Source organism: Anser brachyrhynchus, assembly GCF_964034855.1.
Source record: "Anser brachyrhynchus genome assembly, chromosome: 7".
NCBI lineage: Eukaryota > Metazoa > Chordata > Aves > Anseriformes > Anatidae > Anser > Anser brachyrhynchus.
The window spans coordinates 1814748-1840854 of NC_137701.1; the positions used below are offsets into that span (position 1 = coordinate 1814748).

The 26107-nt window shown below is 38.7% G+C and overlaps 1 protein-coding gene across 9 annotated transcripts in view; it reads right to left on the reverse strand.

Annotated features, from left to right (window-relative positions):
• SPATS2L (spermatogenesis associated serine rich 2 like) overlaps positions 1–26107 on the reverse strand; it is a 76591-nt gene that overhangs the window by 20943 nt on the left and 29541 nt on the right. For 7 of the 9 annotated variants that reach the window (XM_080599662.1, XM_080599660.1, XM_080599658.1 and 4 more), the window contains 4 exons: positions 16081–16142; positions 4952–5060; positions 3465–3514; positions 1190–1430 (listed from right to left, as the gene is read on the reverse strand). In XM_080599662.1, the coding sequence (XP_080455788.1) occupies positions 1190–1430; positions 3465–3514; positions 4952–5060; positions 16081–16119 (439 nt within the window). In that variant the 5' untranslated portion in view covers positions 16120–16142. Of the gene's footprint in view, positions 1–1189; positions 1431–3464; positions 3515–4951; positions 5061–14806; positions 16022–16080; positions 16143–25563; positions 25643–26107 lie in introns of those variants that run through there. The other 2 variants (XM_080599655.1, XM_080599661.1) reach the window with 2 other exon arrangements.

Genomic DNA, 26107 nt, shown 5'->3' on the forward strand with positions numbered 1-26107 from the left:
ACTTATAATGTTACAGAAATTCAGAATTTTTTTTGCTTATGGCATATTCTATCCAAAGTAAGTATGAGTTTTTAACAAGGGTAGGGAGTATCTCTCTGACCTTCCACCCAGTTCTTAGGACAAAATTCTTGGTAAGTAGTTCTGCAATTTGGCTTCTATGTGTTACAGTGTTTATTTAATTGTACAGAGGTTGGCACCCCCAAGGTCCTCTGGAAGCAGCAGAGAATTCATTTCAGGACAATTATGTATTTGGGACGTTGCCTTAAGATGAGTTTCAATAGCTGTATTGCTATCATGGAAAAAGGGATTTCAAGGAAAGTTCTTTTAATGCAGTCTTATGTACTGCTTAAGACATAGGAAGAAAATACAACAGCAATAATCTGACACCCCTAGGTGTCAGAAGTTTGAAACGTGAAGAGCTGAAACATCATTATGAGTACTGACAGCAATTAAAGGAATTATGAGATTTACAAAAGGACACTTAAAAGCAAAAGCTTTCAGAGTTTTTCACTCAGAAAAGGTTTGTTTTCATTGGTATTACTGTAATCATAACTCTGTATCTACTGGAGCCCAGCAAGGAAGAACTTTGTTACCGTCCCCCAGAGCTTCAGAATCAGTATCTAGACTCTCGCAGAAACACATACGTACTTACAGGCTATCAGAGTGTCTTCTCTCAACACTAAGACCTTCCTTTCCCTATTAGGGAAAGCCAATGGAGATCCACTGTGACTAGTCAATTCAGGGAAGGTAAGAAAAAAATGAACTAGTCTGGACAAGGCAATAAAGAAATTCTGTAATGTGCATCAGACCCATACGGCCTAAAAATTATTGTCCCAGATAAGGGACTTGATCACTTCTGTCACCATCTACCACTCAAGACATTTTCTAGCCCTGTACTCTTCTGTATTTATATCATAATAGTCTGCATCAGCTGGGCCTCTCTAATTACAATTTGGACCTTTTCCCTTTAAAAAACAAAAAAAACATTTTTTGCAAGGATACATGTTGCAAGGCCTACTGTGCTCAGATCTACTTGTATGGCTTTAATTAATAAATACATTTTACACAAGCATCTCTGATTTCCTTTCATTATGTTCTACTTTGTGGCAATAAAAAAAAACTATGATATTTATGTAAACGGGCTTTTCTCTTGCCAATTTAAAAGGTGTCTTGTGCCAGATGAACTAACCTGTAATTTCTGGACAGACCGGCACTGATGCTACAAATCTTGAGCCTTTGTTCTCAAGAGAAGCAGCTTCCAGTTTCTCATTGGCAGAATCGCTGCAAAAGTTGTCCTTAGAGCTTCCATTCAGATGGCAGCCATATACTCCCTGGGGCTCTTGAGCTGCCTTCTCAGGCCCATCATTCTTATTTTTAGGATCCTTATTGCCCTGGTGCTGTTTAGATTTGCTTCTTTTTCTCCTATTGTTCTAAAATTGAGAAATATTGCAAGAACAGACATTACACAGTGCAGCTCCTATAAACTCAACATATAAAATAGTCCATATAAACATAAAATCATCAATACTCTTAAAATGTCATACAAGTGGCATTCGGTGTAATGCTATTTACAGCCCATTGGTGCTATATAATACATTGTATCTGTTTAGCTGAAAATATGAATGGCTTTGAACAAAAACTGAAGACCCAAACTGTTTTTCCTCCTCCTTCTACACAGAACAATTACAGTGCAAAATAGTAACAGAGCCTGTGCTAAGATGATGCTCAAAATGTTTACAGTCAACTTGGACAAACAGTTACTAACCACAAAGGGCACATCCACTCAGCAACACGGACAATCTCTGAAGGCATCTGTCTTGTCAAATTATGGTGGCTTTACCCTGCTGGGCAGCTGAGCACCACAGCTGCTCTCTAACTCCCCTCCACAAAGAAAAAGTGAGAGAAAATATGATGGAAAGGGCTCAAGGGTTAAGATAAGGACAGGGAGATCATTCACCAATTATTTTCATGGGCAAAACAGACTCAGCACAGGGAGATTAATATAGTTTATTGCCTATCACCAGTGGACTAGAACAGTGAGAAGTGAGAAACTAGAAATCAAACTAAAACCACCTTCTCCCATACAATCCTTTTCTACACCTTCCCCCTGAGTGGCGCAGGGGAATGGGGGCTGCGGTCAGTCCCTGACACTTCATCTCCGCCATTCCTTCATGGTCACTCTCTGCCCCTGCTCCACGTGGGGTCCCTCCCACAGGATGCCATCCTACCCTGCAGGAGGTTACCACAGGCAGCAGCTCTTCAAGAACTGCTCCCACATGGATCTGTAACACAGGCTCCATCTGTCAGGAGCAAACTGCTCCAGCATGGGTCCCCCACGGGCGGCAGCTCCCCCCAGATCCCCTGCTCCTGTGTGGGCTCCTCTCCAGGGGCTGCAGCTCTGGCCTGGGGCCTGCTCCTGCGGGGGCTCTCCATGGGCCACAGCCTCCTCCAGGCCACATCCACCTGCTCCACCAGGGGCTCCTCCACGGGCTGCAGCGTGGAGATCTGCTCCATGTGGGACCCATGGGCTGCAGTGGGACAGCCTGCCCCACCAGGGGCCTCTCCACAGGCTGCAGGGGAACTTCAGCTCCGGCACCTGGAGCACCTCCTGCCTTCGATCTGCACTCACCTTGGTGTCTGCAAGGCTGTTTCTCACTCCCCTAGCTGCTGTTGTGCAGCAGTCTCCCGTCCCCCCCCCCGCCCTTTCTTAAATCTGCTCACAGAAGCCCAACCAGCGTCACTCACTGGCTCAGCTCTGGCCAGCGGCATGTCCCTTTTGGAGACAGCTGGAGCTGGCTCTGATCTGATGTGGGGCAGCTGCTGGGCTCTGCTCACAGAGGTCACCCCTGCAGCCACCCTGTTACCAAGTCCTTGCCATGTAAACCAAATACAGAAGGATAATGTGACCAGAGGACAGGTTAGCCACCGATACTGTAGTTCTCCAAGCCATAAAGTGGAGCCTCCAGGACTGCAACTCACAGGACAGCCTCCTGGCACAGCTCAGGGTGTATATCCTAAACATATACTTGAAGTATCTGACTTGAGAGCTTCCCTAATACGTGACCTCTAATTGATGACTACTATGCATATATTATTCTTACACCTAGCAGAAAAACCTCTAGCACTAACTGGCTGTTACTCTGCAGTATACAATAGCATATTAAAAGTGTTTGTGGTGCACATAAGCTGTTTTCGGATTCATTCAGTACTTGTCTAGAGTCTGGCTTCCACAAACACATGCTGTCCAAGAAACTCAGACCACTGAGCAAGAGAGACAGCAACAGATGAACAAGATTAGAAATAATGCACACATTTACTTTCAGGTATTCTGAATACAAGCATGGATGAAGTCACCTATATTAGCAAAGGCAGACAAAGTATTGGCCAAAATAAAACTACTACATTTAGCTACAGATGGCTGATAAGTAGTCCATATGTTTTGTTTCTCAAGAGCAAGATCTTACCTTCTTTTTCCCTGTCATATTCCATTCTTTTAGAACCTGAGTTGCACTGCCTAGGGAAAGAAAAGATAAAACATTTCAACAACAGCTCAGCTATAAAAGAGAATTAACGTATTCAGGAACAATTTCTAGTCTCCTACCTGGGCAGCATTTCCATGTGTTGTTGCAAGTTTTCTCATGTTGGGAGAACAAAATGAGAACTGCTGCCTCTCCTTTTTACTTACCAGTTTTAGCTGATTACACTATGCATAGTGGACAGACCACTTGACACTACTACTTCTTATGCTCTTCATTTCACAAAGTAATTAAGCAGGTGCCCAACTTGAAGCACTAGCATAAGCTTCAGAAAAAAAAAAAACAATGCTCGAATTTCTTGCCTAAAAGGAAGACATCTCAGTAACCTTCTGTAACACTAGGTAAACACCAGAATATTTTCTTGAACATATCTACAAAGGAGCTGAACAGAACTTCTGCTTATGCCCGTTTAGGTAAATACTAACACAGCAAATAAAAGCACTGCCTGAATCAAGAGGTACCATATAGATTTGGTGCATTTGTGAATGGTTCAGTTTGCCTGCACATCTTTGTGATTCCAAGTACACAATGTTTTTGACTGCTACATTTCAATAAATTAATCCAAACCAAAATCAAAACTACTCTGAATTACAACAGATAAGCAATTTGGTGAAATACCCATAATGATTCTGTAAGTTTCACTATCACCAAGCTGTATGCGCAGCCTGTGTCCATTTGCTTTTTAAGATATACAGGGCTTTTGAGACTACTGAACTTCTAGTATTTTTTAAGCATCCCTCAGACACAAAAATTTCAAGAGGATTTCCTGGTGTTATGCTATAATTCCTGCAAAGAGTTTCTTACAGGCTGCAGGGAATGTTCAAAATCCTTGCCATTACGTAGTTATCAGAAAAGTGTTATTTAAATACAAGTGACCCTTTACAAGAGACAGTTTCATGGTGCAAAAGGCAAAAGCCAGATATAGATTTAGAGTATCTCAAATGTGTAACGGAGACTTGGCTCAGCCATTACAAATATCAAGGCTATTTGCAAAATTCACTTTGAGGTTTGAATGTCAACATATGCATCAAGTTCAGAGGTTTAGGGATCCAGTTATCTGCTTCAGAACCATCCCCAATTTGTATTAGTAGTCTATCTTCAGCAGTAAATCATATTCCAGCATATTCACTTCAAAGAGCATTAGCTTTCACACAGAACAAAGAAGGTTGGCAACAAGAATGGCACCCAAAAATGGCAATATCAGAGAGAACAGATAAACATCCAGGTCAAACTCATATTGTGAAGAAACAAAGATGCAGACAGCAAGATCAATTACAAAAAAAAAAGTTATCCGGCAAGGTCACAGTCATCTGAATTTCAACAGAACAAAATAGATTTTGACCCACTACAAGCAGTGAACACTTTAGCACGTAGTTATGTCTCATGCCTTAGTGAAAAAAGTACACTATACTCACCATCCATAAAAGCCTGAACAGCCTTGTCTACATTGTTATCAAACTGCTGTAACACTAAAACTATTTCATTATTGCTTTTGTTCGGAACAATTGATCGGATTGCATTGATCTGGAAGGAAAAAAAGGAAGACAGTAATATGCAGGTTTATCACAATCACTTAGAAAATGTGGTAACTGTGCAAATGCATGCTTATATAAATGCTTACCATATCTATTGATACTGTTTTATACTGATACATTCTCCTTACCTGGCCCATGCAATTAATGGAAACAATTTCAAGAGACCAACCAGACAACTGGTACCCAGTAAGCCTGAAGCTAAATCCTACCCTCAGTCACACCTGGAGAACTAATTTAACTAAACTGACAGAATTTGGCCTTAGGTTTCTTTCTCAAATGTTCTATTCTGCTGTCATGCAACTTAACAAATCATATCACCTATGAAATCTTAGGATACGTAACTACTTCAAGGCTGTTGTAAGGCCTTGCTACATTGACATTTCAACATGACTCGTGCTTTTTTTTTTTTTTAACATTTGGAAAGTAGTGATATACATGAAAAAAGTCACAGGCTATAAGGAAGCAGTATTATTTGTAAAAAGTTCTAATATCTTGTCAGCATAATTTTGGTCTGCTGTTCCATGTACATGTGACCAGGAAGCTTGTGCACCAAAATTCTGAAAAAGGACAAACACTTCCTTGAGAAAACTGTATTGATCATCTATTATATCCACAGATGATTCTGACACACTATACTTCAATTTCACAACGTTTCCTACTGTTGTATGGTCTTCGTTACTCTTTTACAGCAAATAGTCATTCAACCCACCACATTTTAAATACAACATTACTGATGGAATCATGTTGATGGTTTACTTTCTCATGTAATCTGCCTGAAAATAAATAAAATTACATGAAACTTAATGATTACATTGTTTTAATACCAGACGAGCTTTACTAGGTAGTACCAGAAAAACAAACAAACAAAAAAAAGACTTGGTTAAATGTAACTAGCAAAACTAACAAAAAATTGATAGTAGTTTGAAAAAAACATGAGAATCAGTGCCCAAACCAGTATAGTTGCTCTCAATCAGCTTTCTAAACTTTTCAAACTCTCCAGCACATATTTACTATTAAGAACTTGTTGCACTGAAAGTGTTTAACTGGCACCTTTCTTTGCCTCTTGGAATATATCCTTGTGTACTTTGTTTAGTGCATCACATTGTCATTTTGCTAATTTCTGTTTGTAAAACAGATTGTCTATTCACCATATTTTGAAATGTAACTGTGAAAACAAACACATGAAGATAGCTCTGTTGCATATAACGGAACTAAGCTGGCTTATGTGATAAAAGCATTCACATTACCTTGACCCAGCTGTCCAGTTAAATCCTGAGGTAAGAACAATCTACATTCCTTTTATGGTGTCTCTAGCAGTGGATTCAGACCGCTTAAGTGCTCCAATTTATGACCAAAGTCTTACTTTGCTGTTTTAGGTCAACTCCACTCCTCAGCCACTGTATTTCCTGTACACCAACGTAAGCCATGACTCATTTAAAGTTCTGTTAATACACAGTGACTGAAGGCTCTTATTCATGATTCCTGCTGGATTTAGCTTCAGCACAGCAGAAGGCTGATGCTTGCTTCAGCTCAATCCACATGGGATCAAGTTTTCTAGATGAGCTAATCTCTTTCACTGTGTAAAGAAGGCCACTCTCTGACTTCAGCAGACAAATTTAGCGTCTCTACTTAATACAATTTACTCTGCTCCTGTCCACCATCCTGTAACTCATCTCTTTGCAGCTTCCCATTTACAATTCGGAACAATTCCCACAATACATTTCAAGCAGCAAGTTTAGCCTTGGACAACTCAGGCCACAGCCATTATTTATAGTCTCAAAATTAGCAGCTAGGATGCAGTACAGGAGTCAAATTGCTTATCTCCTTTTCCAAGGACCCTTTCCAAAGGCCCATCTAATCTTATGTCTACTGCTCCCATCCTATGGCTGATCAAGCCAGGCTCCCAACCCAAGCATTAGATGCCTTGGAGCTTCTAGTTAACAAATACTGTGTTGGATGTTTAGACAGCCTGGGTGAGTATAGCCCTTCATGCACTGCAGGCATTCTAGGTGAAAATCACCCCAAGTGAACAGGATGTGCAGAGAAATTCTAAGAAAAACAAGTTTTATTCATTCCCTGATTGTGGGCACAGACATGCTAATTACTGATAAAGCTGCAACAAGCATGAACTGAGCTGGCTCCATGATAACAAAAACTAGCAAACAGACAACGGGGCTAGAGCAGGCCACAAACTGCCGTCTATTTTATATTCAAGCTGGTAGTTACCAAATATTTCCACCACATGGACTGTATCTTATTCTCACAAAAACCTCCCTGCTTCTTTCATAATCATGTGGATCTTCTCTCCACCCACTCAGAATTGTAGAATCTTTGTGGCAACTGCTCACATGCAAAATAGTAAAGGGAAATATTTAGTGTATTCTAACTCTCTCAAAACATAAGCATGGGAATTTCACATGGCTTCTAGGTCATCCTGTACTATGAAAGGTCTGAAAGCCTCAAGAAGCATCTGGAAAATACAAACTAAGGCCAAGACCACAGGATGGACCAGGCAACTTGCCATACAGTGCAAACTCCTTAGAGGCATTAAGAAGAACATCTGTTGGGTGGAGAACATTGTGGCACAAGAACTCAACCAGGCAGATTATGTTTTAGACTACAGAATCTACTGAAGTCTTTCTGTTTGCATTGTATGGTCTTTAACTGTTAAGAAATTTTTGATTAATAGAATTAAAAGCTAAACTGTGCTTCACCTCAGTAGTATTATGACTAAGTACAAAAAGGGTATGGAAATGTCCTATTTGTGGAGATAACCCCAAAAAAGCAAAACGATGCTCTTAGGGAAGAGCACTCACCAACGCAGAAAAAAAAGGCTGTGCATATGACCAACACTGTGGACATAGTCCTGTTGTAGTTGGACTAAATTCACCTTAGGGGATGTTTATGTACTGCAGAGCTCAATGGTTTTACTGCCAAAAAACAACAGCCTTTGTTGATTGTTATAGAATACATACATTTATCTTTTCTTTAGAAAATAAAAACTTAAGAAATCTCATGAGAAGCTTCCTCAGCAAACGAGCATCAGATTGCAAAGCATTCAGGACTTCAGAAGTTCTAAACCAGAAGTTGATTAACACATTGTTAATCTGTTTCCCTTGTGCACTTATGTTATTGATAGCCAGGATCCCCATTCAATCACTAGCGTTTCTGCTTTCCAGATTTCTGCAGTGACTTACTCAGGATAAGATAGATGAAATAATACAGATTGGAAATTCTAGTTACAACATTAAGAAAGAAATACATACATACACTGCTCTGTTCAGAAACAACAAAAACAAAACCAGAATTCCAACATTAGAGAAATCCTAAAAGGTTTTGCTGTGAAATTAACATGTCTTAACATTCAGGAACAAAATGAAATAAAGTTGCCATTTTTTTTAAAAAAATATTTTTTCCCAGAATTTCAAAGACAGGCAGATGTGTGTGTGTCAGACATCAGGTTTTCAGCGTATGCATTGACTCGTTTTCAGCCAAAACAAACTGGAATTGTTGTATACATGCAATGGAGAAAGTCAGTGATTTCTGGACATCCAAAAATAATAGACAAATGGCTGCAAGTAACAAATTCTGACCTGAGAGTGCATCTGAGAGAAAGACAAAGACATGTTGAGGCAGACAAGGCCATATGACAGCCTTAACCAAGAAATGCAAACATTCTGATATTCTACCTTTTAGTCCTTTTATTTTAGCTTCAAAATAAACATAGCTTTCTATGTTTGAAGCTGAGGTCTGTTTCTACATGCGAAACATGTCCCATGTATTTCTGGAAAGGGGCATGAAAACCAAGGAAACGAAATACAAAAAAAACACCAAAGGGAGAGGTGGACAACCTTCCTGACAGCATAAGCCTAATGCAAACACACTTACACAGCTGAAAGTCATAAGAAGCCCATCATCAGCTGTGATGAATGGAGGTTCAGCAAAGCTCCAAGAATGCTTGACAAATACAAGATGACAAGTGAAATATTTAGGGTAGTGCTGGATGTAAGCTGGATCTATGCAGTGCAGCTATGCTGGCTCACCTGCTGGTTCAGGTGACACACCTGCCCTTTTACCAGTACAGCTACATACCTCAACTGCTTACAAGTTTCCAGCTGTTCGAGAGGTCTGTCACTTTTCAATCCAGGAAACTGTATAGAGCTCATTTTTCTAAAGGGTTGGATATCGTTATCCCAGGGCTGGAGATAAAACCCAACTCTCTTTCTCTAAACTTACAGTAATCAAACTTACCAAGAACATTCATCTTTTCAACATGTAAGCAACACAGACTGTAGAACTGCAATCATCCAGTATTTCATGACTTTTCACCAATAAACAAATTCCTTTATAAGAACATTTATCAACATCAAGAAAAAAAAGTACAAGAGACAAAGAATCTCCTATCATGCAATGATATTACATTGATACCTAACAGTTTGCAAGAACAAACTCACAACATTAAATTTATTTCCCTGTGTATGTGGGAGAGAACAGAACTTTCTCCTACATGGTGAAACCTGATCTTAGGAAGAACAACAGAGACTACAGGGAAATCAACTATTCTAACAATTCTGTTAATCATCATGTCTTTATATTCCGTGTAGCTTCCCAGTCAATTTGTGTCATCATTTTGGATGCCAGACAAGCATTCTGAGACGTCAAGAGAATTCAGTAATGTACCTTCAGAACCACAGATAATTGTGCTGCTAATGTCATCACTAGCTGAGATGCTGTCACTGACAGCAGTTACCTTCCTGGGCTTTCCCTCGGAAATGGGAGTATAGTGAACAGAGTTGCAGACCTGATCAAAGCTTTTAATTTGCACTTCTCCTTATTAGTTTAATGTTGATAAGACTTTTTCAAAAATTAACCTTACAAAAACTACATTAAAGGTATCAGACATCTAAAATACAAGGCCTTGTTCTTGAAAACAACTGTGTATGCTCAAGAACATGAAAAGCAGAACCCTTTGTTCTGTCTGTTCAGACATACTTGACTATTTTTCTGAGGCTTACATGTTCTACTATACATAATCACACTTTGGACAAATCTTTGGTTCATCTAAAAAAATATTTAGTAATAGGTTACTTCAGAGAAGCATAAGAGAGGACAGGAGGGCACAAATTCTAACCTTTCATGGTATCCTACACACCTGAAGTCGTTACAAACATTTACCTCATGAGAGATGCCTGACATGTAAGGGTTAAAAAGAAATACTGCCTGCCTGAAAGTTGTAAAAAGGAAGTTGTGACAACAGATCAGCTAACTCTGCACCCAGAACCAAGCTGACATTTCTGCATATTCATCTGAGTCCTTTAGGTTTCCTGTCAAGTTTCAAATGGTTCCCAGGCAACTGTAACAACATGGAACCAGTCCTTGCCTGTTTGCTGTTCTACTCCATCTGTTCCCCCCGGCATCATTCACCAGAAACATCCCCTTTGAGATAAGTAATGTATCCGGGGTTCAGAGAATTTGTTTAAATATTCGTGACATAGTGACAAATTAAACTTCTTTTCTGAAAGCTCACGGCTGTTCAAAAACCCCTGAACACAGCTGCTCTAATCACCTTAAAGTTACTATTACAGTCCCTTATTCATTTAAAAGTACTTTCTCTCATGTTTGGTTAGAAACACTAACCCATATCCACCTTCACTTGGTATGAAACATCAAGCTCAACAGATTTCCTTTAAGTAATGAGCTAAATTTATTTCTAAAATATGGTTATCAACAAATACAGACCTTTTCCCACCCTGCTTATTTCTACCATGTGTCAGTAGCAGATCTTTACGTCCACATATATACTGCATACACCCATAGCAACTGAGGACAGGTAGCAGTGTATGCCATGTTCAACTAGATTACAGCTCCAATTAGGGTCAACCCAAATCCTGCAAGAGGACCAGGGCAGGAGGGTTGTCTACAGAACTCTGCTGGTTTCTATAATTTCTAAGTTTATCTTTAGCAGATCCCCAGGCTATTTAAACAGAAAAGTTTCTTTTTAAAACACTTCATGGCAGAATTGTTCAAGGCTTAAAAAACTCCAATACTAATATATTTCATAAATACAATTTGAATTTTTTGTATTAACAGCCTATTATTTATGTAGGAGACATTTTTCCAAAGGCTTTACTAACTATATGAGTTCATGACACACTGAACAAATATTCTTAATATGCCCTTTGAGCAAAATAACAGCTTTGACCAGGTCTGCACCTCTCTGTTCACTATATACCCTATTCACCACACCAATACCTTCAGATCACTTATCCCTGTAAGCACAAAACAAATTCTACTTGTTACAGTAGTCTAGTTTGGGCAAACATCTTGGATTTACAATGTTCCACGCCCTCCTCTGCTCAATTTTTTAAACTAATGAAATGGAAAACAGACATTTCAGGATTCCTGAAAGAACATATTTTTAAAAAGTATACATAAACAGAGTTTGACCCAGTAGAACTTGTTTCACTTAAATAATGGCAGCACTATTTACAGACATGAATCTATAATAACCTCAAGTTAAATGGTTCTTCAAATGACAAAAGTGCATTCTGATCAACTTTGCTGGTCTTTGGACTAAATCCATCTACATCAATGCATGGGTATGGAACAGCTGAAAAGGTCAACCTTAAGGAGACCTAGTGAAATCATAGATTGTAAACTATCTGCTTTTTGTAACGAGAGTTTTAAAATGTAGATACTATTTCCATTCCTTCCACAATGAGTCCTATTATTTCCTTGCATGCTGACCATCACTTATGAAAACCGCAGTTATGGTGTAATGTAAACAAAACTGAAATCCTCCAGCATACATCTGAATAACGTTTTCTTCTCGCAGTTAATAGAACAAACCTGCCCATCTACTCCTACAGCCCTGACATTTGAAATGACAACGAAATGAAGAAGCAAATGCTTCTGGGGAAATTCAGCAAAACTTCACCCCCAACATAATCCCAAGAATATTTTCATTTGAGTATTTTGTTTATTCCAGCTGACACCAAATCTTTTTCAAACATGACCAGACACACAATAGAAAAAGATGGGCCCAACAGTAAGTCCTGAAGTTTGAACAATTCCTGGTATTTCTTTGAATCAAAACCAAAAGCCACATGCCAGAGCTGAATGGCTATCCTGGGAAGTGCCTTGCATTCATTCTCCTCGTGTTAAAACTAGAGATTTAAATTGTTGCAGAAGATGACAAACTGTTTGCATTCCTCACTCCAATTGCTTCTTATCTAGAGGCCCTGCCGTTCAGAATCTCAGCACCTCTTCTGGTGATGTACTTGGTTAACGCTTGAATAGTTTCATTAATTTTATGGAATTTGGGGGGATTTAAACCAATGAGTTTGACCAGTTTTATCCCTTAATCCACAGAATGTTTGCACTTGTATGTGCATGATCTGAACTATGTATAACTTTTAGTTTTTAAAGATCTTGATAACAGAAAACAAGTCCTCAGATATACATTGTTTTTAGATACAGATGAGGATAATTGGGGCAAAGAGGACAACACATAGTGAATGAAGGCTATAGCAAGGGTCAGGGCAAAGGGAATTATTCCAAGAGAGATCCTGATGGTAAACTCCTTGTACTACCTACACAAGCATGCAACCCTTGCTGCTGCTGAAATGTAGGCTTACGGTATTCCAGAAAAATCTCTGGATTATATGCATGAAAATATGGTAATCACAACTCTCCTGGCTCCCCACATGAGTATCACAGCTGCAGAAGCCTCTGCCAACTTTAGAAACTTCCATTAAGCTTTCTGATATCGCAGGCCAACATTTATGTGAATCTCTCAGGGAAAAAAAAAGAAAAAATAGATATAAAAATATAAAATAGAATGCTTATCCTACTGACTTTATGAACTATTTCAACTGAAATGCTATGAATAAATTATACAAGTACCAGTACTACAGTAGCATTCTCTTGTGACTCAAGCTAGCGGTAAGGTCTTAGAAAACTTGCATGTGTGAGCATCCTAACTTTAGTTAGTAACACCTGAAATGTCTGCCTCAGCCTTACATTAGCATTAAAACAGTGGCAGAAATTTTATTTCCTTGAATTACTAGATGCTGATCATGGAGAAAACATGGGGAGATGCAACAATTTAAAAACAAAGCAATAAAAACCACCTTATGCCAAAACTTCATGGGCTCTGTACATTTTTGTTTCAGCGAAGCGATGTCCAACTTAAGTAGAAATTTGAGTTCTATTTTCACCAAAAAAAACTTACAATAATAAGTATGTGTGTGCAGATGTGACGTACAGCTCTTTTGGCTTCATTCAAGTCCTAGCAGGATCAAAATCTTAAGTATACTATGATTGGCAAGCACAGAGGTAAGAAAGATGGAGACTTGGGAAGGAACTGTATTCCATTCTGTTCTATTTAACAAGGCCTGCTCATATTTGAGCAGTGGGTTTGTGGAGCTCAGCAAAAGTAATTAAATTTACAAAACTTATTTTTGTTTCTCAGAAATACTCACCAAAGAAAATGAATAAAAATAAACACTGAACTCACTGCTTTTAGACTTTGTAGCATGACTGTCTTTTTCACTTAAAACTTACATGGGTAGAGCAAGGGATTTGATTTGCACTCTTACCAGGGTACAGTAAATGTCTGCTTTTCAGAAGTACACAAGGTCCTTACATTTTAGCAGTCTGGTCTGTGGGAAAATACATTTAAAGCCAACTGAGCAGGGCATATCCATTCATCCCTTCTCTTGTATTTCTAGTGTGTGACTTAGCAATATCCTGAATGTACCTTTAGAACCCTCTGATGGAAAGAGCCACCATATTGTAAAACAAACAGATGTCAAATAGATGTTCTGTGTCATGCCATGGCAATCTCACTTTAAAACAAGACAGACTTGCCCAGGTGAAACAGCAAACTGAGCATGCTAGCTCTTCAACATAGGCACATTTTGAAATTTATGCATTTTATTCATTTATTGCTAAGCCTTTATTCAGCAGTTTATTAGCCTGTATTTTTTCAGAATTAAAAAAACTGCAACTTTGCTGCTGATAACCTAGGTTTTAACCATGGCAGAGAGATTTAGTGGCACTAAATACCAGTGGAAAATACTAGAATAAAGTGAGTGGATATTGATCCAATTATTTTCCTTCTTTAAAATGTGTACGCTCATAAACATTTAACTTTAGATACCTCAAAGAAATGTTGGACTTGGCATAACAAATATTACACTGTGAATAAGAGCCTGTTGCACTTCTTCGTTCTTAAACTAGCAAGAGACAAACAGTCAATTTATAAAGCCCTGCACTTGTAAACGTAACTAAATTAAGGAAAGAATTTAAGATACACAGTAAATAAGTAAAACTCGAATTGATTTACTGGAGTTATATTTTGAGAATTATTCTAATTTGCCTTGCAGCACTCTGGCACCAGGGAATGAGATTTGATGACGTTACCGTCTACTGCAAAAAATCAATCGAGCTACTTAGTATTTAAACCCTGGGCTGTTATTATGGACTAAGGAAGATTACTCATCATCAAAATATAGATTCATGTTGACATGCAAATTCTCAACGGCAATGAACAATCTAGCAGTTTACAATGAATATGAGGAAAAACAACTCAAAAAAAGGCACCTGGACAAGGCATTGTGTAAGGAATTGTTTCCTCAAAGAATAAAGCAATAAGGTTCTACAACCTTTTGAAAGCAAAGTGAGTAAGTATAGAAAGATGGACACAACAATCTGAACAAAACTCACACCCACCTGAACTAGTTAATATAAATCATCACTTGCTGTTCTGCTTCTTCAGTAACTGAGCAGGCAACAATTTGTAATTGTTCTTTCATGAAACATCATTAATCTGAAACTTGAGGAAACCTAGTTTCAGAATAAGTAGTTGTTGGTTCCTGAGGTCTTTATAAACTAAATGAAGTGTCTAAGCCATTAATTTACGATTAATTCTGAGAAATACATTACCTGACTGTAAGGCTCATTATTTTATTTGTAAACTCAGAAGTAAAACAGCAAGTTAATTAAAATTTGATTACTGAACTGTAGTTCACAGCTAATTCCTTTCTCTGACATGGTGTTGCATTACATTTTATCTTAAGGCTCTATCTCTTACTGAGACTTCTCTAGTCTGGAAAGCCACATTTACAGTATCTTGCACATGCTCCTCACGCAAAATGATTTTCCCTGTTACTGGTCCACCTAATTGCAAAACTGAACTACGGCAAATCTTTATGTACTGGAAAATATTTCCTGTCAGTTGGGAAAAAAGTCAAACCAAGAAACTATTCATAATTTTCTTTTCTTGCCCTTTCCATTGACAGGCCTAGAGAGAAGAGACTATTTCATATGCCTTTTGCCCCAAGTGCCACAGGCAGGTCTTATGATACAGTGGGCGATGACTATATTTCTCAGTTTCACATTGCCTTCACTTTCCTGTATTTCCTTGATACAACATAGGATCAAATCTGTTTGATCAAATTTCTCCTTGTGCAACTTTCATGAAGTGAATACACCTAATCAACTTTTCATTGATACCCAAAGAAAACTTGGGCCCACCAACAGAACTGGATGCTGGCCCTTAGTGTCTATCAGAGATACTTAGGTAGGAGGAAAAATAATCCTTTTAAGGCTCTAATTTTAGAAATTACACCTTCAAGTATTCCAGTACAACATTCTTGGTCAGAAAAAAAATGATTTCAAAAGGGTACGTTTCCTCATAGGGTGAATTTTGTGCATCAGCAACCATCACAAAGTGCTATTCTCCATAGCATCAGCATGCACAGGAACCACAAGAAAATAAGAGAACTGTATCTGACAGAACATTATCTCCTTGCAGAAAAGCAAAAATGTGTTTCTCATCAGCCAAGATTAATATTCTAAACCTATCAATACCCGTCAGTGTACTTAACTTTATGCACAAAGTCAACTTATATTGAAGTTAAGTATGTGAGTAGTGCTTGAAGAAGCAGGGATGAAATGTGTGTTACAAACATTTTGGTTTGCACTGCACTGTTACTTGAGCCTACCTTTTCCTTGATATTTACAGGAGAACTGATTTCTGCCATCTCTCTTCCGGTGAGAATATTGTCTGTGAAAAGAGGAAAAAAATTGAAGATTCATTTGGAGGTTTTAATTGCAACCTGTCACAGGTACATTAAGACTAATTGAATGTGCTTACATATAAGCACCAGAGAAGCATGAGAACAGTTAGTTTCCTGCACAGCACTGCTCAATTTTTCCAAAAAAGCAGAACAAGTTCAAATCTCATACCTTCCCCTGATTAGTTCTGCAAGCACATTTCAAAAATGCCTTATAGTTATGAATCAGGATAGGAGGAGTATCATGCTTCTCCCAGACATGTCTCTTCGATTAGACCCTATACATTATTACTTGATACCTTTGAAATTTGAGGGGCAGGAGGAATGCCTAAGATGAACTCAACAGCTCCTGTTTTCTCAATCACCAGAAATCTTACTTTTTGCCAGAAGATCCCATCTGAAGATCCCATCGTAAAAAGCAGCTAGAAGTACCATGAGGCAGACAAGTGCTGCACAACTGTTTTTTTTTTTTTTAAACTGAATTAAAAAGTTTTTAATCACACACCTCCTTTTAAAGCTAATAAGGCCTGTATGGTTAAATCTCCAAGTCTATCCTGAACTTGAGCACATGAACGTAGTTCACATGTGATTAAGAAACTCTATATGCTTTGTATTTTCAGTTACCCAGCCACGTAACAGAGACACTGCATCCCATGATGAAGAGTTGATAGAGAGAAAGTAGTCCAGTTGTCTAATCCAGCTTCCATCAAAACCAATTACCTTAGAGTTCAGTAAGGAACAGACTTGAACTTTAAAATTCTTTTTAAAAAAATATTTTAAAATTAAGTCACACACAAAGAATTAGACAGAGGACTTAAGTCAAAAGATATAAAGGCTTGGCCACCAAATTTTAACTCCATTGTACACTGAAAGGAACGTATTGCTGTACATAAACAAGAATAAAATCTTAGTTCTTTCCAACTTCTTAAACTGCAACACTTCCTTCTTTTTCCCATTTGATCCCTCTGCTATCTGGACTGATAAGAGTTCCCATAATTCTTCTAAATCTCTTTTAATGCACTTAAAGAAAAATCCTCCCTCAACTCCAGCTTTGAAACATCGCTCTTTGGTGGAGTTCAAACTCCTAATGCTTCTATTACACTATTTACTAATATCACTCAAATATATTTATTCAGTTTTGTATGCATGTGTTTTCTAATTAAAAAGATAAGATTCAAGGAAGTACATTTTCAAACATAACATTACTTTTGGTAAGTGGGAAAGACACAGCAGGAAGAAGAAAAGGGAACACATTTTTGAGTTTTGGTATGATGAAGAGCAGACACCAAATTATGCAAGCTCACAAAAAAAAGGTGCCAGAAGAGGAAAAAAAGAAGTAACCCTTTCCATTACTAGTTATTAAAAAAAAAAATATGCTTGAAATGAGTAAGATTCCTTCTGCCATCTTTGTTTTACTGTGCTGTCAGTGGATAACATCTGTCTATAAAAATTCACATACTTTGTAGGGGTCTTTATTCAGTGGCTCAGCCACTTTGCCAAGACAGAGACGGAGTCTACATTATGTATCTCATAAGACTTCTTCCCGGCAACTGGGACACTCTGAATGTCTTACTGTCTGCTGAAGAAAGTATCTCAGATCAGAAGCCTCCCCCCAACACTTATAAATCAAGGATGAAAGAGCTCAAGTTAGTTTCTTTGTCAAACCCACTCAGTGGCAAACAGTCGAGTTATAAAGTGTCTGGAGAAAGCAGGTAGGAAGATCACATCAAATGTGAGGTTGGGGCAACTCCAATATTTAGCGTGTGAACTTAGCTGTAGTCAGTAGTCCCTATAAGACATTTTTCCTGTACTTCTCTTGTACTTTTATTTTGCCATCAGCAATTTCTCATGCCAAACGGGCACAGAGCATGAGATATAGTACATCAAATTTCTCATGCAGACTGGGAAACCTAGCTCTAAAATTACCCTAACTCTTCATTAGCCCTTACAGCTTTTCAGAAAAGAATGCATTCTACCTATTGACATCAAAACTGTGCTGGACTGATATTCTTCTCTGTTCTAAGATAACTGCATTTTAAGGAATGGTTATCTGATTAGTTCACCCTCATATCTACTGTCTAGCAGCTCCAGTAATGTTACAGAACTGAATGGAAGCCTGCCCTCTTGCATATGGGATTTAAACACAAACTGATCCACACCTTGTAGTAACCATAATGAAGAAAAGCTAGGAAAATTTACTTGAGAAACTGAACATGCCACAGAAACCAAGTACAATAAGGTTTACAGCTAACAAACCCTTGTGACCTTAAAAATCTATTAATACATAAAACAAATAAATAAATAATGGGAAAATATCTGCCATCTGAAATATTCAAGTTCTGCTTTTTCAGCATATTTTACTAACTACGTAATAGAACTATACCAAAACTGGTAAAACTGCATTTTGTATGAAGCAAATTAACCAGTGCCCTTATTTAGTGAAAAACCCAACCCTCTGTTTATGTAACTTCAAAGACAGTAGCTAAATAATGCGCCCAATTTAAATTTGCTGATTTAACCATGCTACAGCACTTAGCCAAATTTACTCTTTGTAACAGCGCTCTGACTCACTTTAAAACCAGACGTAAAAATGTCATACAACACCTCTCCAGATTTACTTGTCTCTACTTTGCTGCATGCTCCAGGTATTACTATGATAATAGTCTTCTACTGATGAATGCATTGCTGATTCAGCTAGCCTGCAAGCTGCTTCAAGAAGACTTGGCAAGCCATAAAGAACACCCCTCAAAAAAGAGGGTTTCTCTTTTTAATTCCCCCCTCTTTACTTCCTGCTTTCCCCCGCTTCCTCCCTCAAGATCATGAGCTAAGAGAACACCAGCTTCTGCAAATGGGCTCATTCCTCTACACTTCAGACTTTTTATTAATATGCATATTAGAGCTGTCAAAATGATGATGCTAAAATTGAGTTGGAGCTATTTTCCATTCACCTTCTACAAGGGCAGATAATTGAAATAACCTGCATAAAACACTTGCTCATTTATATAACTCACAGTCCAGCAATACTTGTTATATAAAATACAAACTATATACATTAGAAGGAAAATGTCAGAGTAGTGCTGATCTTTAAAATTATCCTTTACCACTATACTTAACAGCTATTCAGTTTTCTCATTGTAGCAAACTGATTTATTGATTTTTTTCCTCTAATGATTTTTTAATCCCTGTATTGAAAGATTGCTGCATTTCTAAATCCTATGATGAAAGATTGTAACACAGAAGTAATTTTATGCACAAAATGGTCCCAATGAAGTTTAAGAGCTTTTGCTGGAGGCTTAAATCTAACTTTGAACAGCTCCATTCTGATCCCTAATTCTTTATAGAAGTTTCTTCCTGCCTGAGCTGTGGAAGATTAGAATATGGCCCACAACTGAGTCCTAAAACCACCGCAGAGCAGTGCTTTGCATGTCAATGTGTGCACAGAAAATGGTTGGAGAAAGGTCTTTTACAGATTTGCTGCAGAGGCTAAGACTTTTAAGTTAAAACAAGCACCGAATGTATTATGCACAAAACATACTGCATGAAGGATTCTCAGCTTGAGTATCAGCTTAAATGCTTTGTCTTTCTCCACATCTCTCGCTCATACTTGTGCTCCTGAAATGTAATGTATGTCACCTCAACAGGGCTTTTGTGAAAAAGGAATGAAATGAAAGAAATAGGAGATCACTCTGAGTTGCTTGTTACTTCCTGACCTCAAATACTGACAGAGGCACATTATTTCTATACCAATTACATACTTCCAAATGAGAGGGTATGCCTTGCCTTTCAATACAACAAAAAGAGAAAAATACAAATAAAGGCACTTTAATGGAGTGCTGCAGAGCAGAGTGAATTAAGTTTGGCAGAGCCTTATTTTTCTCCCCTACCAAATTAAGCGATTCATACTGCTCTACACAGGTTTAAGCTAAGGTTAAACTGAACTGGAGCAAACTGAGGTGCTCACATGTGTTCTGGCCCCCTGACTTTATTGCAAGTAGCAACATCCAGCAGAACAGACAGGCAGGTATAGCCTTTAACCACTGCAGCAGAACATGCCTGAGCTCACCTGTCACTGTCTTTAGTATGTGGCTGCTTGCCCAGCATTTACAGTCGTTTCTTTCCTGTCTCCAAGCAGCTCTGATATCCCACCGCTGCTGTGTTCATCCTCCAAGGAACATCTGCCACCTTCCAACTAGCACCGGATGTCTGACTGGCAAAATTTCTCCAGCTAAGCAGGCCTTGGGGTAAAGGTGCCACACTCTTCGTTTTGTGAAACATTTTGCATGGGCAGGAGATTGTCAACATCTCAAGCATCAGAGAAGCAGGAAACAAGAGTCTGTGCCCTGCCTTTCCTGCAAAAATCTGGCTACTACCACATGGTACATTTAAACTTCAGACTTAAAAGTAGTATCAGAAAAAGAAGAAATGTGCCTCTTTCAATCAAAACAAAAAGAATCTTCCCACAAATACAGAGAGGAGAAAGGAGCTTATGAAAGTGCCAATGTTGCCAGGCAGATGTGTTTTGTGAAAGCAGTCCAGAAGTGACTTCCATCAGAGCGGAGGAGATTGTTGCAGCTGTTCCACCGCTTCTGACATCTGAACACACAACTTATCTTTGGCAACAGCAAACAGAAAATTCCCCACAAAATATTTTGGGAAGGTTTTCCCATCTCTCTGTTTATGGATGAATAGTCTCCTGTACTTCTAAAATGATGTACTTCCTCATTAGCCCACCACAACCGTTTCCTATTTTAATGCCTCCCCTATACAACAGGAATCCTAGGTCTGACTGACTTGACCCTTCTCCATGCTTTTCAAGTCCCTATCTGCTTCTGCAGTCATCTGCTGCATCTCATACTAACCCAGCCCTTCCTTTCACAATGCTAATTTCTTACAAATGTCCTGTGACTAACATTTTCCAAGTTCTACACAGCACCCCAAAAGCAGCCTTTTTTTTTTTTGTACAGCCCTCCTCTTCCCTTCTTCCCCCGTACTAGACAGGTGATCCCATGAGTACAGATTCTTTGGGTCACAGTACAGCAGCAAGAGGCAGGAGACAGATACAAGGCACTATACTATTGCTTGATGAACTTATGAGCCCAGCCAAGCATGGCTATACACACTCAGTAACTGTGTAATCTTTCACTGTTAGCAGAGAAGCTTACAATTTCATCACTCAAACATGCTGATGAAGTAGATCAATGCTTGAACGTGGGCTTTTTATTTTATTTTTAATTAAGGATCATTTACTCATTTCCAATTAGTTGTCAAAACTCCCCAGTTCCAAAAAGCTGATGTGAGGTACAGACAGAACACAACAATCACAATTTTAGAACCAACTTCCAAAAAGATGTAAATGCTAAGTGTATCTAATGAGATTGCAGCAGCCTGTGCTATGCTTTCATCTTCTACACACCTACTTTCTCTACAGAATAAGATCTCATTTTTAAATGGGATTCCTATCTATCCCATGTGTATTATGTTACACTGTCTTGCTCGCAGACATCCACATGCTCTAAGACAAAAACATCAGAATCAGAGACACATGGCCTTTGTTCCATATTTGACTTTCTCTGACTGTCACAGAGATGTTATCTCTGATGTTATCTGCCAGAGAACAGCAGATAAATGCTGAGATAAACACACCTTTTCTAATGCATTTTTAAATTAAAGGAAGACTCACAAAAATCAAGTATTTCAGAAAGGAATTCTGGTTTTCACTCAGACTATTTAAATAGCAGAAGAAAAAAAATCTCTTACCACATCAAAAGCCAAACATTAGCACACATGTGACTAAGTTACAAAACTTTACTTTGTCCTTAGTTGTGCACAAAACTGTGCTATTGTGGTGGCAAAATACAGGACATGGCACTGAGATTGATGCTTGTCTTCACTACCTTGAAATCAGCAACAGGTATGATTTGTCTATTTGCTGTAGTCTAGAGTCTAAAGGTAAATAGAATAATCAAAAAATAAATGCAGAAATGTAATGAGCATCAAGAATATCTACGACATTAACAAGCATCCTCCCAGCTGCCCTTTTAGCTTTATCTTTCTAAAAGAAGACATACGGGGGGAAAAAAAAACACAAAAGGTAATTAACAAAGGGCTCATATTTTTCCTATACTGTCTTGAGCCTTTTTAAAGATCATACCCAGAAACAGTACACACGTTCATTGTTTATTTCCTGGTTTTCAGAAGTCTGAGATTAGCCACTTCAGGCTGGTTAAGTGCCTCCGGATAATTTTGGTATCTAAGGCTTTTAGTATCCTCTCCTTTAAAGATATGTACTGAAGTACACACATTGCAGAGCATTCTCCACTTGCAGAGCCCAGTCCCGTTACCATGCCTTAGTCATGCTCATCTCAACCACAGCAGTTGCCTCTGCATTCTCCCTTCTCGGCTACCACAGCCTGATCACCTGATGGTCACCACACTGCCTGAAATCCACTGGCTGCAGAGCTGTAAACAGGATACAGGAAATAAGATGTCTCACTGATTCCACGTGCAAGTCTGGATTCCTACAGAAAACAGGTTTATTCTCCTCCACTGTTTATCACCTTCTGCCTGGGGATTCCTGAAATGACTGACGTTAGAATCTGATAAAGAAGATGTCTCAGAGATACAGCCTTACAGACTGCACCTTCGTAGAATGTACCTTGTGCTGAAAAGGATCTGAACAGTCACTTATATTTAGGTCATTAACACCATCCTGCATGAGTAATAGAGATCAATTTTCTTTCCTAAAAAGCCTAACAAAGTGTAGATCTTGGTACCTTTAGAATCAGCCTTCACAGAGCAAATACTGTTTGCCTCTAAATACAACATAGGCAGCATTACACTGCAGTAAGTCATTAAAGGGATTCTCATAGTTTCTATCTCACAAGGCCAGAACTTTCAGGAGAACAGCTGAATCCAGCCAAATGCAAAATAGATGCCTGCATTTGCAATACTACTAATAAAAAATGTGGTAACATTTTACTGATCACTTCTTGAACTTTTAAGTAATTTGAATGTTCTGAGTAATTTGTTCAAGAAGAAGTTTAATCTAACATATGTTTACTGTGCTCTAGAATACCAAACATCAGAAGTTTCTTTTTTTGTTTAACGGATGCGTCAGGCTAAATTCTAAAGCCATCTCTTCTAGCCATTGCAAAACATTGGCCTCCACTCTTACCATCTTTGTACTGAAACAAATAAAAGCTCTGCCATAGGAGTTACCTGTATCACAACACTGACAAAAGGCCAGCTCTGTGTTAATCATAGCAAATTATCAGAACAAAGAACCAGGCCACTGCACAGGCCACATAGAAGCCCTGTACATGGTAAGGTGTCCATGCTGCAGCAGCTGCAGACCAGTACAAAGCAGATATTCCGGACCTGCTGAGATAGGGAAGCAGGCACATATATGTTCCTAGAAACACTGTTCATGCTAAGTTGGTTCTGGGACACTTTCACCCCTGAGCCAAGATTTATACATATACCCATTTTTATTTTTTTTAATCACCTGCCAGAATCACAGTATCACTGTCATCAGAAAACACACATCTGCCTCTGTTGCCTAGCTACCCTCTCATTAGAATAAAAGGTTTTTCTTCTAATGGCACATACATATATTCCGTAACTACACACGTTCTTACACCTGTGGTCACCTCCTGTACTAAACACGGTGAGTAAACAACTGCTTGCTTCTAGGAAATATGAACACTGCTCCTCCCTCTGATGGCTACGTGCCTTCCATCCATAAAAATTGGTTGTTGATTCACTATCTCACATTCTACACCCGGGCATTAAAAAGTGCACAACACAAATATTCAAACAGACTAATTTTCTGTGGCCGGTTACAATCGCTCACTGAGACCAGAGGATGACAGTCGTCTACTCTAGGAGTGACAATAAGGTTAGTAAACCTCGATCTCTTTGCATGGTGGGTGAGGCTACAAGTCCAGAGACCTACAGAGTTCTCATGCAATTCATTTTCTCTTTTCTGTTATTTGACAAACTTGCATTAAATTGCGTTTAAATTCAACCATTGATACTTCTAACAATATCATGAATTAAAAACTAAAGTTTATGTCACAATGTTGGCAAAATCAAAGATAAAGCTACAAGGATATCCAAACTGTGCCAATTCATAAAATACCCTACTATAGAAAAACTAATTTAGTCTTTGCTAAGTAACTCAACTTCTAGTGTCCACTAATTTGAACGTTCTAAGAACCCATGTTAGTTTCTTCAGCAGTGTGTGGGAATAATGAGTGCAATAAAGTACGTTATGAATTAATCATACTTTAAAGTAAAATAAAACTTCAAGTTACATAATGAGCAGAATTACTTAACAAATAAACAGCATTCTAAACACTGGAGGACATCCACAAAACACATGCAACACTGTCTTTAAAAAATGGAGTTCAAATTCTAAAAACACCATCAGATTTTTGGAATGGAGTCTTGTTATACAGTACTTGGACCTTTCTGTGGAAGGGTATTCACGTCATATAAAAGCTGTTTCCTAGCGAACAGCCAAGCAACTTCGGCACAATCTCTGCAAATTCCTCCCATCCTCTTTACCATACTGATTAACAGGCAAACACTTATTTCCAAGCCAGCTCCTCACTACAGCTGTATGACTATACACCATTTGAAGCAGAGAGCCAGGAATCTGAAGCCAGGAGGTTTTCCCCACTGATTCTTTATGGTGTACATATCATCACGTACTCGAACTCCATATTCATTTGGTTTTACATCCCAGCTGAGGTATGTGATCTGATTTTATCTGAACCACCACGAGGTTTATACCAACTATCAAGTATGTGGGGGTGGTGGAATGAAGTTACAATTCAAAATTGAAGTGGCAGTGCTTCCCATTGCCCTTCTTTTCGACTCATATACAGCCCTGTTACCTAAGGAAACACTCACCAATGGCCAACACTACTATACATTAAGAAGCAACAATAAATTAAAAAAAACACACTAGAAGGCATTTCCCCACTTCAGGGCTCCAAAGACAGGAACCCCAGCACCACTGCTAACGACTGCTCAGGATAACGTAGCAACTTGCCTGGCTCCTGCTGCTCTCCACTACAGGGGACTGTGCCAAGGGGCTCTGTACCCTTACCACTCCACAACAGCGGTGAATGGATCACACTACTGTGGTGCTGCAAACACTGCAGAGGGCCTAGGGGCTGTGTTCTGCTGACTGGCATCCCAGTGGAACATCCAAGAGCATCGCTCCGATCCAGGATAAACTGAAGATATCTAAAATTCCAAGGCTTACTACATATATCTCACTGGTAGAACCAAGTCCAATTCAGAACAGCGGGCTTCAGCTACATTGCCAGTAAAGTGTTCCTGTCTGATATGCAGGATAGATGGATGGGGGATCTGGAAATATTTCAGATTGAGAAAACTCACTTTCCACAGCAGTGCTTGCCAAAGTAAACATTACAGTCTTGCTCTTCCTCAAATGCATGAAGGAATCTTGCCAAACACACTGATAAAGAAAAGTAAAGTTGTAAAATATGATCTGTTTGAATTCAACATTTCCATGAAACCCCTACAAAACAAAAAAAAAGTTGACTTTCAGTCTTTACAGACTGCTTATTATCTTTTAAGTCATTTTTGCCAGGTGCTTGCGTCATTAAGTCATTTATGTCAGCTCCTATTTCAGCTCAGAATGGCATACCAGGAAACAGTGTAAGCTAATTTGTTTCTGTTGTTGTCCAAACGTGGCCTGCCAGAAGAGTATGGCATGGGAATGATAACACTAGAGTATCTAATGTAGTAGTATATCTCACCTCAGTCAGTTGCGTGTCTAAACAGTACAAACAGAAGAATAAGAGTGAATGTTAGGAAGTCTCCAAATAGATGCCGATTTTAGATGTTAAGAAATAAAATTATCACAAGAAATCAAGTTTCAACCAGAAGACTGGTACAGTGTGATCATTAGAATAAATTC